The sequence below is a fragment of the Mobula hypostoma genome, unplaced genomic scaffold (genome assembly GCF_963921235.1).
Source record: "Mobula hypostoma unplaced genomic scaffold, sMobHyp1.1 scaffold_36, whole genome shotgun sequence".
Lineage (NCBI taxonomy): Eukaryota > Metazoa > Chordata > Chondrichthyes > Myliobatiformes > Myliobatidae > Mobula > Mobula hypostoma.
Window position 1 is genome coordinate 5,581,277 of NW_026948187.1, and position 12,396 is coordinate 5,593,672.

A 12,396-nucleotide genomic window follows, 5' to 3' on the forward strand; every position below is an offset into this window, starting at 1 on the left:
TGTGTTTACAGGGATAGAGAGGGTGTAACACACTGGATGTGTTTACAGGGATAGAGAGGGTGTAACACACTGGATGTGTTTACAGGTATAGAGAGGGTGTTACACACTGGATGTGTCACAGGGATAGAGATGGTGTTACACACTGGATGTGTTTACAGGGATAGAGGGGGTGTTACACACTGGATGTGTTTACAGGGATAGAGAGGGTGTTACACACTGGGTGTGTTTACAGGGATAGAGAGGGTGTTACAGACTGGGTGTGTTTTCAGGGATAAAGAGGGTGTTACACACTGGATGTGTTTACAGGGACAGAGAGGGTGTTACACACTGGATGTGTTTACAGGGATAGAGAGGATGTTACACTCTGGATGTGTTTACAGGGATAGAGAGGGTGTTACACACTGGATGTGTTCACAGGGATAGAGAGGGTGTTACACACTGGATGTGTTTACAGGGATAGAGAGGGTGTTACACACTGGATGTGTTTACAGGGATAAAGAGGGTGTTACACGCTGGATGTGTTTACAGGGACAGAGAGGGTGTTACACACTGGGTGTGTTTACAGGGATAGAGAGGGTGTTACACACTGAGTGTGTTTACAGGGATAGAGAGGGTGTCACACACTGGATGTGTTTACAGGGATAGAGAGGGTGTCACACACTGGATGTGTTTACAGGGATAGAGAGGGTGTTTCACACTGGATGTGTTTACAGGGATAGAGAGGGTGTTACACACTGGATGTGTTTACAGGGATAGAGAGGGTGTCACACACTGGATGTGTTTACAGGGATAGAGAAGGTGTTACACACTGGATGTGTTTACAGGGATAGAGAGGATGTCACACACTGGATGTGTTTACAGGGATAGAGAGGGTGTCACACACTGGATGTGTTTACAGGGACAGAGAGGGCGTTACACACTGGGTGTGTTTACAGGGACGGAGAGGGTGTTACACACTGGGTGTGTTTACAGGGACAGAGAGGGCGTTACACACTGGGTGTGTTTACAGGGACGGAGAGGGTGTTACACACTGGGTGTGTTTACAGGGACAGAGAGGGTGTTACACACTGGGTGTGTTTACAGGGTTAGAGAGGGTGTTACACACTGGATGTGTTTACAGGGACAGAGAGGGTGTTACACACTGGATGTGTTTACAGGGATAGAGAGGGTGTTACACACTGGATGTGTTTACAGGGATAGAGAGGGTGTTACACACTGGGATGTGTTTACAGGGATAGAGAGGGGGTTACACACTGGATGTGTTTACAGGGATAGAGAGGGTGTTACACACTGGATGTGTTTACAGGGATAGCGAGGGTGTTACACACTGGATGTGTTTACAGGGACAGAGAGGGTGTTACACACTGGATGTGTTTACAGGGATAGAGAGGGTGTTACACACTGGATGTGTTTACAGGGATAGAGAGGGTGTTACACACTGGGTGTGTTTACAGGGATAGAGAGGGTGTTACACACTGGATGTGTTTACAGGGACAGAGAGGGTGTTACACACTGGATGTGTTTACAGGGATAGAGAGGGTGTTACACACTGGATGTGTTTACAGGGATAGAGAGGGTGTTACACACTGGGATGTGTTTACAGGGATAGAGAGGGTGTTACACACTGGATGTGTTTACAGGGATAGAGAGGGTGTTACACACTGGGATGTGTTTACAGGGATAGAGAGGGTGTTACACACTGGATGTGTTTACAGGGATAGCGAGGGTGTTACACACTGGATGTGTTTACAGGGACAGAGAGGGTGTTACACACTGGATGTGTTTACAGGGATAGAGAGGGTGTTACACACTGGATGTGTTTACAGGGATAGAGAGGGTGTTACACACTGGATGTGTTTACAGGTATAGCGAGGGTGTTACACACTGGATGTGTCACAGGGATAGAGAGGGTGTTACACACTGGATGTGTTTACAGGGATAGAGGGGGTGTTACGCAGTGGATGTGTTTACAGGGATAGCGAGTGTGTTACACACTGGGTGTGTTTTCAGGGATAAAGAGGGTGTTACACACTGGATGTGTTTACAGGGATAGAGAGGGTGTTACACTCTGGATGTGTTTACAGGGATAGAGAGGGTGTTACACACTGGATGTGTTCACAGGGATAGAGAGGGTTTTACACACTGGATGTGTTTACAGGGATAGAGAGGGTGTTACACACTGGATGTGTTTACAGGGATAGCGAGGGTGTTACACACTGGATGTGTTTACAGGGATAGAGAGGGTGTTACACACTGGATGTGTTTACAGGGATAGAGAGGGTGTAACACACTGGATGTGTTTACAGGGATAGAGAGGGTGTAACACACTGGATGTGTTTACAGGTATAGAGAGGGTGTTACACACTGGATGTGTCACAGGGATAGAGATGGTGTTACACACTGGATGTGTTTACAGGGATAGAGGGGGTGTTACACACTGGATGTGTTTACAGGGATAGAGAGGGTGTTACACACTGGGTGTGTTTACAGGGATAGAGAGGGTGTTACAGACTGGGTGTGTTTTCAGGGATAAAGAGGGTGTTACACACTGGATGTGTTTACAGGGACAGAGAGGGTGTTACACACTGGATGTGTTTACAGGGATAGAGAGGATGTTACACTCTGGATGTGTTTACAGGGATAGAGAGGGTGTTACACACTGGATGTGTTCACAGGGATAGAGAGGGTGTTACACACTGGATGTGTTTACAGGGATAGAGAGGGTGTTACACACTGGATGTGTTTACAGGGATAAAGAGGGTGTTACACGCTGGATGTGTTTACAGGGACAGAGAGGGTGTTACACACTGGGTGTGTTTACAGGGATAGAGAGGGTGTTACACACTGAGTGTGTTTACAGGGATAGAGAGGGTGTCACACACTGGATGTGTTTACAGGGATAGAGAGGGTGTTACACACTGGATGTGTTTACAGGGATAGAGAGGGTGTTTCACACTGGATGTGTTTACAGGGATAGAGAGGGTGTTACACACTGGATGTGTTTACAGGGATAGAGAGGGTGTCACACACTGGATGTGTTTACAGGGATAGAGAAGGTGTTACACACTGGATGTGTTTACAGGGATAGAGAGGATGTCACACACTGGATGTGTTTACAGGGATAGAGAGGGTGTCACACACTGGATGTGTTTACAGGGACAGAGAGGGCGTTACACACTGGGTGTGTTTACAGGGACGGAGAGGGTGTTACACACTGGGTGTGTTTACAGGGACAGAGAGGGCGTTACACACTGGGTGTGTTTACAGGGACGGAGAGGGTGTTACACACTGGGTGTGTTTACAGGGACGGAGAGGGTGTTACACACTGGGTGTGTTTACAGGGACAGAGAGGGTGTTACACACTGGGTGTGTTTACAGGGATAGTGAGGGTGTCACACACTGGAGTCTTTTTCTGGGAACTGCATTCTGTTCTGGTCTCTCCATTACTTGAAAGGTCTGCCGAGCTTGGGGAGGGTGTGGAAGAGATTCACCTGGCCCTGGTTAGAGGCAGGAGCCGGGTAGAGAGGATTGGCAAAGCTGGGTTCCGTCAGAGCCTGAGGGAAGACCGGATTGAGGTTTAGAAAAGGCAGGATGGAGGAGACGGCTGGTATCGTTCACCCCAGGATGCAAATGTCTTCTACCAGAAGGTGGGGCGGTGGTTCTTGGGGGCAGTTGAGGAGCATAGAGGGAGGGTGGGGGGTAGATGGGGAAGATAGAGGCCAGGCGTGGGGGGTAGATGGGGAAGATAGAGGCCAGGCGTCGGGGGTAGAAGGGGGCCGGTTGGACTCACCAGGGCGCTGGCCACTTGCTCTGCGATGCTGTAGACCTGTTTCTCTGTCAGGTCGTATGGAGTTGCCTCCATCGTCACCATGTCCTGGGGGGTCGGGGGACAGGGAACAGAGAAGCTGAGATCTATATGCTCCCCAGTGCCGTCTTCGAGCCCTCCGCCCCGTAAACCTGGTACTTGTTTCCATACAGTCGTCAGACTGTCCCCCGGGGCGGGGGACAGAGCACAAGACCCAGCCTTTCCACCCCGCCATCCGTGCCTTCCCCCCTGCCCATGCGTGTCCCGTGTCCCTCTAAACGTTTCCTATCCGTGTCCCTGTCCGAGTGTCAGTCATGTCCCTGCCTTGACCACTTCCACGGGCAGCTCCTTCCACAGATCGACCACCCTTTGGGTGAAAAAGTTGCCCCTCGGGTCTCTCTCCCCCCTCTCACCTCAAACCTGTGCCCTCGGGTCCTCGATTCCACAGCCGTGGGGAGGTAGTCTGACACGCTAACCCTGCCTACGCCCCTCGAGGTTCGAAAGGCCTCAGAGAGTAAAGAACTGGCACTTTCCGTGCCCCGTGCACTGGACCCGGGATAGACTGTGCCCGCGTCTGCCCATGAAAGGCGGTGATGAGGGTCGAGGGGGTTGGGGAGGAGAGAGAGGGCGGGTGCTCGTGAACTCTTGCACACTATCTCTCTCTCAGCCCCTCTCCCTCCCTCCCTCTCTGTGTCCCCAATGTTGGAATCCCCCGGCGGGTCTCCTCGGGGGAGAGACGCCCCGGTCTACGTCTCAGAGTCTGATCCGATCGTCCCCCGGTCACTGCGAAGCAGAAATTTCTTTGGGAAACGGCTGGTTCTCAAATGCCTTAAGGTAAAGTCGCGCCCCTTCTCCTCTCTCCTTCCCTCCCTCTCCCCCCAGTCCCGTCTTTCTTTCTCCCACTCCCAAGCCCCCAGCGCTCTATAATCCCCCTCCTCCCTCTCTCCGCACTCTAACTCTTCCCCTCTCTATACGCCACCCTCTCTACCATCACGTCCCTTTCTCTCCAACCCCCCCTCTTCAACTTTCTCTCTCCTCTTCCTCCCTATTCCCCTCTCTCTCCCCGTCTCTTAACCCTCTCTCCCTCACTCTGCCCCTCTTCTCTTCCCCCTCTCCCCTTTCTTTCCTCTCCCCCCCTCCCCTGAACCCTCTCCCCGTTTCTCCCCTTTGTACCCCCAATGCTGCCCCCTCTCTCTTCCCCCCACTCCCTCCTCCCTCTTTCCCTCTCTCTCTACCCTCTCTCTACCTCTGAACCCTCTCCCCCTCCCACTTTCCCCTTACCCCTCTCTCTACTCCCTCTCTCTCCCCTATCCCTCCTCTCTCTTGCCCCACTCTGCCCCCTCCCTTCCCCCTCTTTCTCCCTCTCCCCTCTCTTCCTCCCTATTCCCCTCACTCTACCCGCTCTTTTCCCCCTCTCTCTACCCTTCTCTCCCCTGTATCTCAACCCTCTCTCCCTCACTCCCCCCCTTCTCTTCCCCCCTCTCTCCCCTTTCCTCCCTCTCCCCCTCTCTGCCACTCTTTCCCCCGAAGCCCCCCTCCTGCTCTCCCCCTTCTCCGGTTCCTCCCCTTTCTTCCCCCTACCCCACCCCCTCTCTCTTCCCCCCTCGCTTCCTCCTCTCTACTCCCTCTTTCCCCCTCTCTGCCCTCCCTCCCTGTCTCTACCCCCTCTCCCCCTCCCTTCCCCCTCTTTCCCCCACCCTTCCCCCTTTCCCCTTCTCTCCCCTCTCTTCTCCCTTCCCCCTTTCCCCTTCTCTCCCCTCTCTCTCTACCCCCTCTGCCCCTAACTTCCCCCTCTTTCCCCTTCCCTTCCCCCTTTCCCCTTCTCTTCCCTCTCTACTCCCTCTCCCCCTCCCTTCCCCCTCTCTCCCCTTCCCCCTTTCCCCTTCTCTCCCCTCTCTCTACCCCCTCTCCCCTTCCCTTCCCCCTCTCTCCCCTCCCCTTCCCCCTTTCCCCTTCTCTCCCCTCTCTCTAGCCCCTCTCCCCTCCCTTCCCCCTCTCTCTCCCCTCCATTCCCCTTCCCCCTTTCCCTTCTCTCCCCTCTCTGCCCCCTCTCCCCCTCCCTTCCCCCTCTCTCTCCCCTCCCTTCCCCTTCCCCCTTTTCCCTTCTCTCCCCTCTCTCTATCCCCTCTCCCTTCCCTTCCCCCTCTCTCTCCCCTCCCTTCCCCTTCCCCCTTTCCCCTTCTCTCCCCTCTCTCTAGCCCCTCTCCCCTCCCTTCCCCCTCTCTCTCCCCTCCCTTCCCCTGCCCCCTTTCCCTTCTCTCCCCTCTCTCTGCCCCCTCTCCCCCTCCCTTCCCCCTCTCTCCCCTCCCTTCCCCTTCCCCCCTTTCCCTTCTCTCTACCCCCTCTCCCCCTCCCTTCCCCTTTTTCCCACTCTCTCCCCTCTCTCTACCCCCTCTCCCCCTCCCTTCCCCTTCTCTCCCCTCTCTCTCCCCCTCCTCCCTCTCTCCCCTCCCTTCCCCCACCTTCTCTCCCCTCTCTCTACCCCCTCTCCCCCTCCCTTCCCCCTCTCTCCCCTCTCTACCCCCCTCCCCCTCCCTTTACCCTTTCCCCTTCTCTCCCCTCTCTCTACCCCCTCTCCCCCTCCCTTCCCCCTCTTTCCCCCTCTCTCCCCTCTCTACCCCCTCTCCCCCTCCCTTCACCCTTTCCCCTTCTCTCCCCTCTCTCTACCCCCTCGCCCCCTCCCTTCCCTCTCTCTACCCCCTCTCCCCCTCCCTTCCCCCTCTTTCCCCCCTCTCCCTACCCCTCTCCCCCTCCCTTCCCTCTCTCTACCCCCTCTCCCCCTCCCTTCCCCCTCTCTCCCCCTCTCCCCCTCCCTTCCCTCTCTCTCCCCCTCTCCCCCTTCCCCTTTTCCCCTTCTCTCCCCAACCCCTCGCTCCCCCACCGTGCCCCCCTCACCTTGCGACACTGCCAGAGGAAGTGGAGCAGGTTGCCCGGCTCCAGGGCCTCCATCACCAGCCGGGCCGTCCCCTGCTGTGTCCAGCACCCCTCCATTCGCACCAGGTGGGGGTGGTGGCCCAGGGCAGCCTGGAACCGGATGCGGGACAGGAACAGCTCGGCCAGGCCGGGACTCGCCGATTCTGGGAGAGAGCAGGGAGGGAAGGAGAGAGTGAATGAGCTAGTTCTCTGTCAGACACCATTCCCCGAGCGACGGCGGTGGGCTCTTTGAACTGGGGAACCAGAGGCAGGCCACGCACAGGCCTGGGTTACCATGGGAACGGGAGGAAGGCCACATTCAGAACTGGCCCTTGTGAAAGGCGACGTGACCAGGCAGGTTAATACTTTAGCCCAAGGCCCTAGTGGGCTATGAGTCTATGCTTACCCTGGCAAAGTAGGCCGGGGTCAGGCATGGTTACAAGTGGAACGTGACCAGGCCTCATTCCATCCTGGTTAAAATGGAAACCAGAGCAGGCCCTGGACAGGCCTGGGAAATCGTAGGTGCAGGAGATTCCCTGTCCAGGTCCGGTTACCGTGGGAAAGCTGGACGAGGTGACACTGGTAACCGTGGGGAAAGGTCCCAGCCTGTTCAGACCCGGTTAGCGTGGCTCCAGGAGCAGGATGGTTCAGAATGGGAAGAGGATCGGGCACCGTGGGAATTGTGGGAGGAGGAGACAGCCTGTTCAGGCCAGGTTATCATGGAAGCGCAATAGGCTCCGTTCAGGCCTGGAGGAGAGGGATGCGTGAATAGGCCTGTCCTGGTCTGGTTGCCATGACGACATGAGCAGGCCCCATAGAGGCCTGGTTGCTGTGGGCACTGGAGTTAGGACCCCGCTTCAAACCCAGTCACCATGGGAACTGGAGTAGCTTCAAAACAGGCCTGACTACCCTGGGAATTGCAGAATTGAGGCCTGGCTAACATGGGAAGAGGATTGGGCACTGCGGGAATTGTGGGAGGAGGAGATAGCCTGTTCAGGCCAGGTTACCACGAGGGCAGGCGGACGCCAAACGGGGCGAGAGGAGTCCCTTACCCTGCAACTCCTTGACGACGACGGCCTTCTCCTTCCCAGGCCCCTCGGGCGCCAGCCGGCACAGGAAGATGTCACCGTAACGCCCGCGGGCGATCCACCTCAAGCCCCCGACGAGCCTGTCCGCAGGGATCTGCCAAGGCCTCAGCTCTGGGTCGGACGGGGCCTGACCGCACGAAGCTGCATTAGACGGCCTGAGCTCCAAGATTTGCCTCCCTGTCTCTGTGAAGTCTGGGGGAGGTGGGGCGGGGGTGCATTGAAAGACACAGAGTGAATCTCCCTCCGCCCCGTCCCGTCGCACACGCCCGGGGTCGGACACAGAGTAAATCTCCCCCCGCCCCGTCCCGTCGCACACGCCCGGGGTCGGACACAGAGTGAATCTCCCTGTCACCATCCCATCACACACTCCCGGGGTCAGACACAGAGTGAATCTCCCTCCGCACCGTCCCATCACACTCTCCCGGGGTCAGACACAGAGTGAATCTCCCTCCAACCGTCCCATCACACACTCCCGGGGTCAGACACAGAGTGAATCTCCCTCCGCACCGTCCCATCACACACTCCCGGGGTCGGACACAGAATGAATCTCCCCCCACACCGTCCCGTCGCACACTCCCGGGGTCAGACACAGAGTGAATCTCCCTGTCACCATCCCATCACACACTCCCGGGGTCAGACACAGAGTGAATCTCCCTCCGCACCGTCCCATCACACACTCCTGGGGTCAGACACAGAGTGAATCTCCCTCCACACCGTCCCCATCACACACCCCCAGGGTCAGACACAGAGTGAATCTCCCTGTCACCATCCCATCACACACTCCCGGGGTCAGACACAGAGTGAATCTCCCTCCACACCATCCCATCTCACACTCCCGGAGTCAGACACAGACTGAATCTCCCTGTCACCATCCCATCACACACTCCCGGGGTCAGACACAGAGTGAATCTCCCTCCACACCATCCCATCACACACTCCCGGGGTCAGACACAGAGTGAATCTCCCTGTCACCATCCCATCACACACTCCCGGGGTCAGACACAGAGTGAATCTCCCTCCGCACCGTCCCATCACACACTCCCGGGGTCAGACACAGAGTGACTCTCCCTCCACACCGTCCCATCACACACTCCCGGGGTCAGACACAGAGTGAATCTCCCTCCACACCGTCCCATCACACACCCCTAGGGTCAGACACAGAGTGAATCTCCCTCCGCACCGTCCCATCACATACTGCCGGGGTCAGACACAGAGTGAATCTCCCTCCACACCGTCCCATCACACACTCCCGGGGTCAGACACAGAGTGAACCTCTCTCCACACCGTCCCATCATACACTCCCGGGGTCAGACACAGAGTGAATCTCCCTCCACACCATCCCATCACACACTCCCGGGGTCAGACACAGAGTGAATCTCCCTCCCCGCCCTCCCGTACCTGGAGGTCGTGTCCCTTTCTTCTGCCGGCAGGTCATCCATAGTATGCACCCACCCACAATGCAGGAGGCGGCGATGAGGAGGACCGGGACGATGATGATCTCCGACTCGAAGGCGCGCACCACTGTTCCGGGAAGCGCAGTTCCACAGGTCAGCCGGGGGTCCGCGCACGGTCCCGTCCTCGCGCTACTCTCCACCACCACCCCCACCTCCGCCCCATTCCACCCCACCTCCCAGGGGCCTGACCACAGCGAGAGGGGCCGTTGCCGGGCGACCGGGAACATCGCCGGGGAGACGCATGTCGTCACCAAGGAGACGGAGGTTGTTGCCGGGTGGGGAGGTGCCGTTGCCGGGCTACTGGGAGCATCCCCGGGGAGACGGAGGTCGTTGCCAGGTGGGACGATGCCGTTGCCTGGGAGAGAGAGGTCGTAGCTGGGGCTTGGTCGGGGAGGTTACCCCGAACAGGGAGGCCTCGACCAGAATGAGATTAACCATTGTCTGTGATCAGGAGATGTCCCGGAGCGAGAGGCAGGCTGTCGCAAGGGAGCGAAGTCCGGTCATTCCGTGGGAACGGCGGGCGTCGTTCGGGGCCGATGGGTTTTTTCCCTGATGGGGAGACGGAGAACGGTGGGACTGACGGACCGGGATGTTGGGGAGGGGGCGGTAGTGGGGAAGAGAGAGGGGTGAGAGAGAGAGACAGAGAGAGAGACGGGAGTTTCCAGAGGTGGAGAGAACGCGGCTGAGAGAGGGCGGCAGGGGAACGGAGAGAGAGAGGGGCCACGATTAGGCGCGGAGACCCACCGCACAGGTTGTCACCCGATGGACATTCAGACATGTCCTTGACTTCGACCGTGTCCATCTCAGGTCAGAAACCTAGGAATACAGCACAAGAGAGTCCTTCAGTGTGGTTCCAGATGGGGGAGATACTCCCTCTGTAACAGGGGAGAGACTCCCTCTGTAACAGGGGTAACGGGGGAGATACTCCCTCTGTAACAGTGGTGACGGGGGAGAGACTCCCTCTGTAACGGGGAGATACTCCCTCTGTAACAGGGGTGACGGGGGAGAGACTCCCTCTGTTACAGGGGTAATGGAGGAGAGACTCCCTCTGTTACAGGGGTAATGGAGGAGAGACTCCCTCTGTAACAGGGGTGACGGGGGAGAGACTCCCTCTGTTACAGGGGTAATGGGGGAGAGAGACTCTCTGTGTAACGGGGTAATGGGGGAGACACTCCCTCTGTAACAGCGGTAATGGGGGAGAGACTCCCTCTGTAACAGGGGTGATGGGGGAGACACTCCCTCTGTAACGGGGAATGGGGAGAGACTCCCTCTGTAACAGGGGTAACGGGGGAGATACTCCCTCTGTAACGGGGTGATGGGGGAAGACACTCCCTCTGTAACAGGGGGAATGGGGGACAGATTCGCTCTGTAATGGGGAAGAGACTCCCTCTGTAACGGGGTGATGGGGGAAGACACTCCCTCTGTAACAGGGGGAATGGGGGACAGATTCGCTCTGTAATGGGGGAGAGACTCCCTCTGCAACAAGGGTGATGGGGGAGACACTCCCTCTGTAACAGGGGGAATGGGGAGAGACTCCCTCTGTAACAGGGGGAATGGGGGACAGATTCGCTCTGTAATGGGGAAGAGACTCCCTCTGTAACAGGGGTAATGGGGGAGAGACTCCCTCTGTAACAGGGGGAATGGGGAGAGACTCCCTCTGTAACAGGGGTAATGGGGAGAGACTCCCTCTGCAACAAGGGTGATGGGGGAGACACTCCCTCTGTAACAGGGGGAATGGGGAGAGACTCCCTCTGCAACAGGGGGAATGGGGGACAGATTCGCTCTGTAATGGGGAAGAGACTCCCTCTGTAACAGGGGTAATGGGGAGAGACTCCCTCTGCAACAAGGGTGATGGGGGAGAGATTCCCTCTGTAACAGGGGTGACGGGGGAGAGACTCGCTCTGTAACGGGGTGACGGGGAGAGATTCCCTCTGTAACAGGGGTAATGGGGAAGAGACTCCCTCTGTAACAGGGGTAACGGGGGAGAGACTCCCTCTGTAACAGGGGTAACGGGGGAGAGACTCCCTCTGTAACAGGGTAACGGGGGAGAGACTCCCTCTGTAACAGGGGTAACGGGGGAGAGACTCCCTCTGTAACAGGGGTAACGGGGGAAAGACTCCCTCTGTAACAGGGGTAATGGGGGAGAGACTCCCTCTGTAACAGGGGTGATGGGGGAAAGACTCCCTCTGTAACAGGGGTAATGGGGGAGAGACTCCCTCTGTAACAGGGGTAATGGGGGAGAGACTCCCTCTGTAACAGGGGTGATGGGGGGAGACTCCCTCTGTAACAGGGGTAATGGGGGAGAGACTCCCTCTGTAACAGGGGTAACGGGGGAGAGACTCCCTCTGTAACAGGGGTAACGGGGGAGAGACTCCCTCTGTAACAGGGGTAATGGGGGAGAGACTCCCATAGCAGGGAGGACAGGGCACAGACACTCTTTGATGTGGGAGAGACTAACTGTAGAAATTTGAACATTTGAACTTCTCAGATTTAAATCTGAAACAAAACATTAATGATGTTTTTATGTTCAGTAACCCATAACACAGAAGTTCATAGAATGTGGTACTTCCAGATAAACTGGATCGTTCCGGCTAACTCAGAGACCGGGACATGTCGATGGCAGGGACAACGGGGTGTGCTTCAGGAAGAACACAAGCTCAGGGCAGTATTCACACACAGAGTGAATCTCCCTCCACACCGTCCCATCACACACTCCCGGGGTCAGACACACAGAGTGAATCTCCCTCCACACCGTCCCATCACACACTCCCGGGGTCAGACACACAGAGTGAATCTCCCTCCACACCGTCCCATCACACACTCCTGGGGTCAGACACACAGAGTGAATCTCCCTCCACACCGTCCCATCACACACTCCCGGGGTCAGACACAGAGTGAATCTCCCTCCACACTGTCCCATCACACACTCCTGGGGTCAGACACACAGAGTGAATCTCCCTCCACACCGTCCCATCACAGACTCCGGGGGTCAGACACAGAGTGAATCTCCCTCGCCACCGTCCCATCACACACTCCCGGGGTCAGACACAGAGTGAATCTCCCTCCACACCGTCCCATCACACACTCCCGGGGTCAGACACACAGAGTGAATCTCCCTCCGCAATGTCCCATCACA

At 56.8% G+C, this 12,396-nt stretch overlaps 1 protein-coding gene across 3 annotated transcripts in view; it reads right to left on the reverse strand.

Annotated features, from left to right (window-relative positions):
* LOC134341679 (tyrosine-protein kinase STYK1-like) overlaps positions 1–12,396 on the reverse strand; it is a 109,070-nt gene that overhangs the window by 22,128 nt on the left and 74,546 nt on the right. For all 3 annotated transcript variants that reach the window (XM_063039603.1, XM_063039602.1, XM_063039601.1), the window contains exons 2-6: positions 10,005–10,076; positions 9,205–9,327; positions 7,771–7,998; positions 6,701–6,882; positions 3,791–3,874 (exon numbers count right to left, since the gene is read on the reverse strand). In XM_063039603.1, coding sequence (XP_062895673.1) covers positions 3,791–3,874; positions 6,701–6,882; positions 7,771–7,998; positions 9,205–9,327; positions 10,005–10,062 — 675 coding nt within the window. In that variant the 5' untranslated portion in view covers positions 10,063–10,076. The remainder of the gene's footprint in view (positions 1–3,790; positions 3,875–6,700; positions 6,883–7,770; positions 7,999–9,204; positions 9,328–10,004; positions 10,077–12,396) is intronic.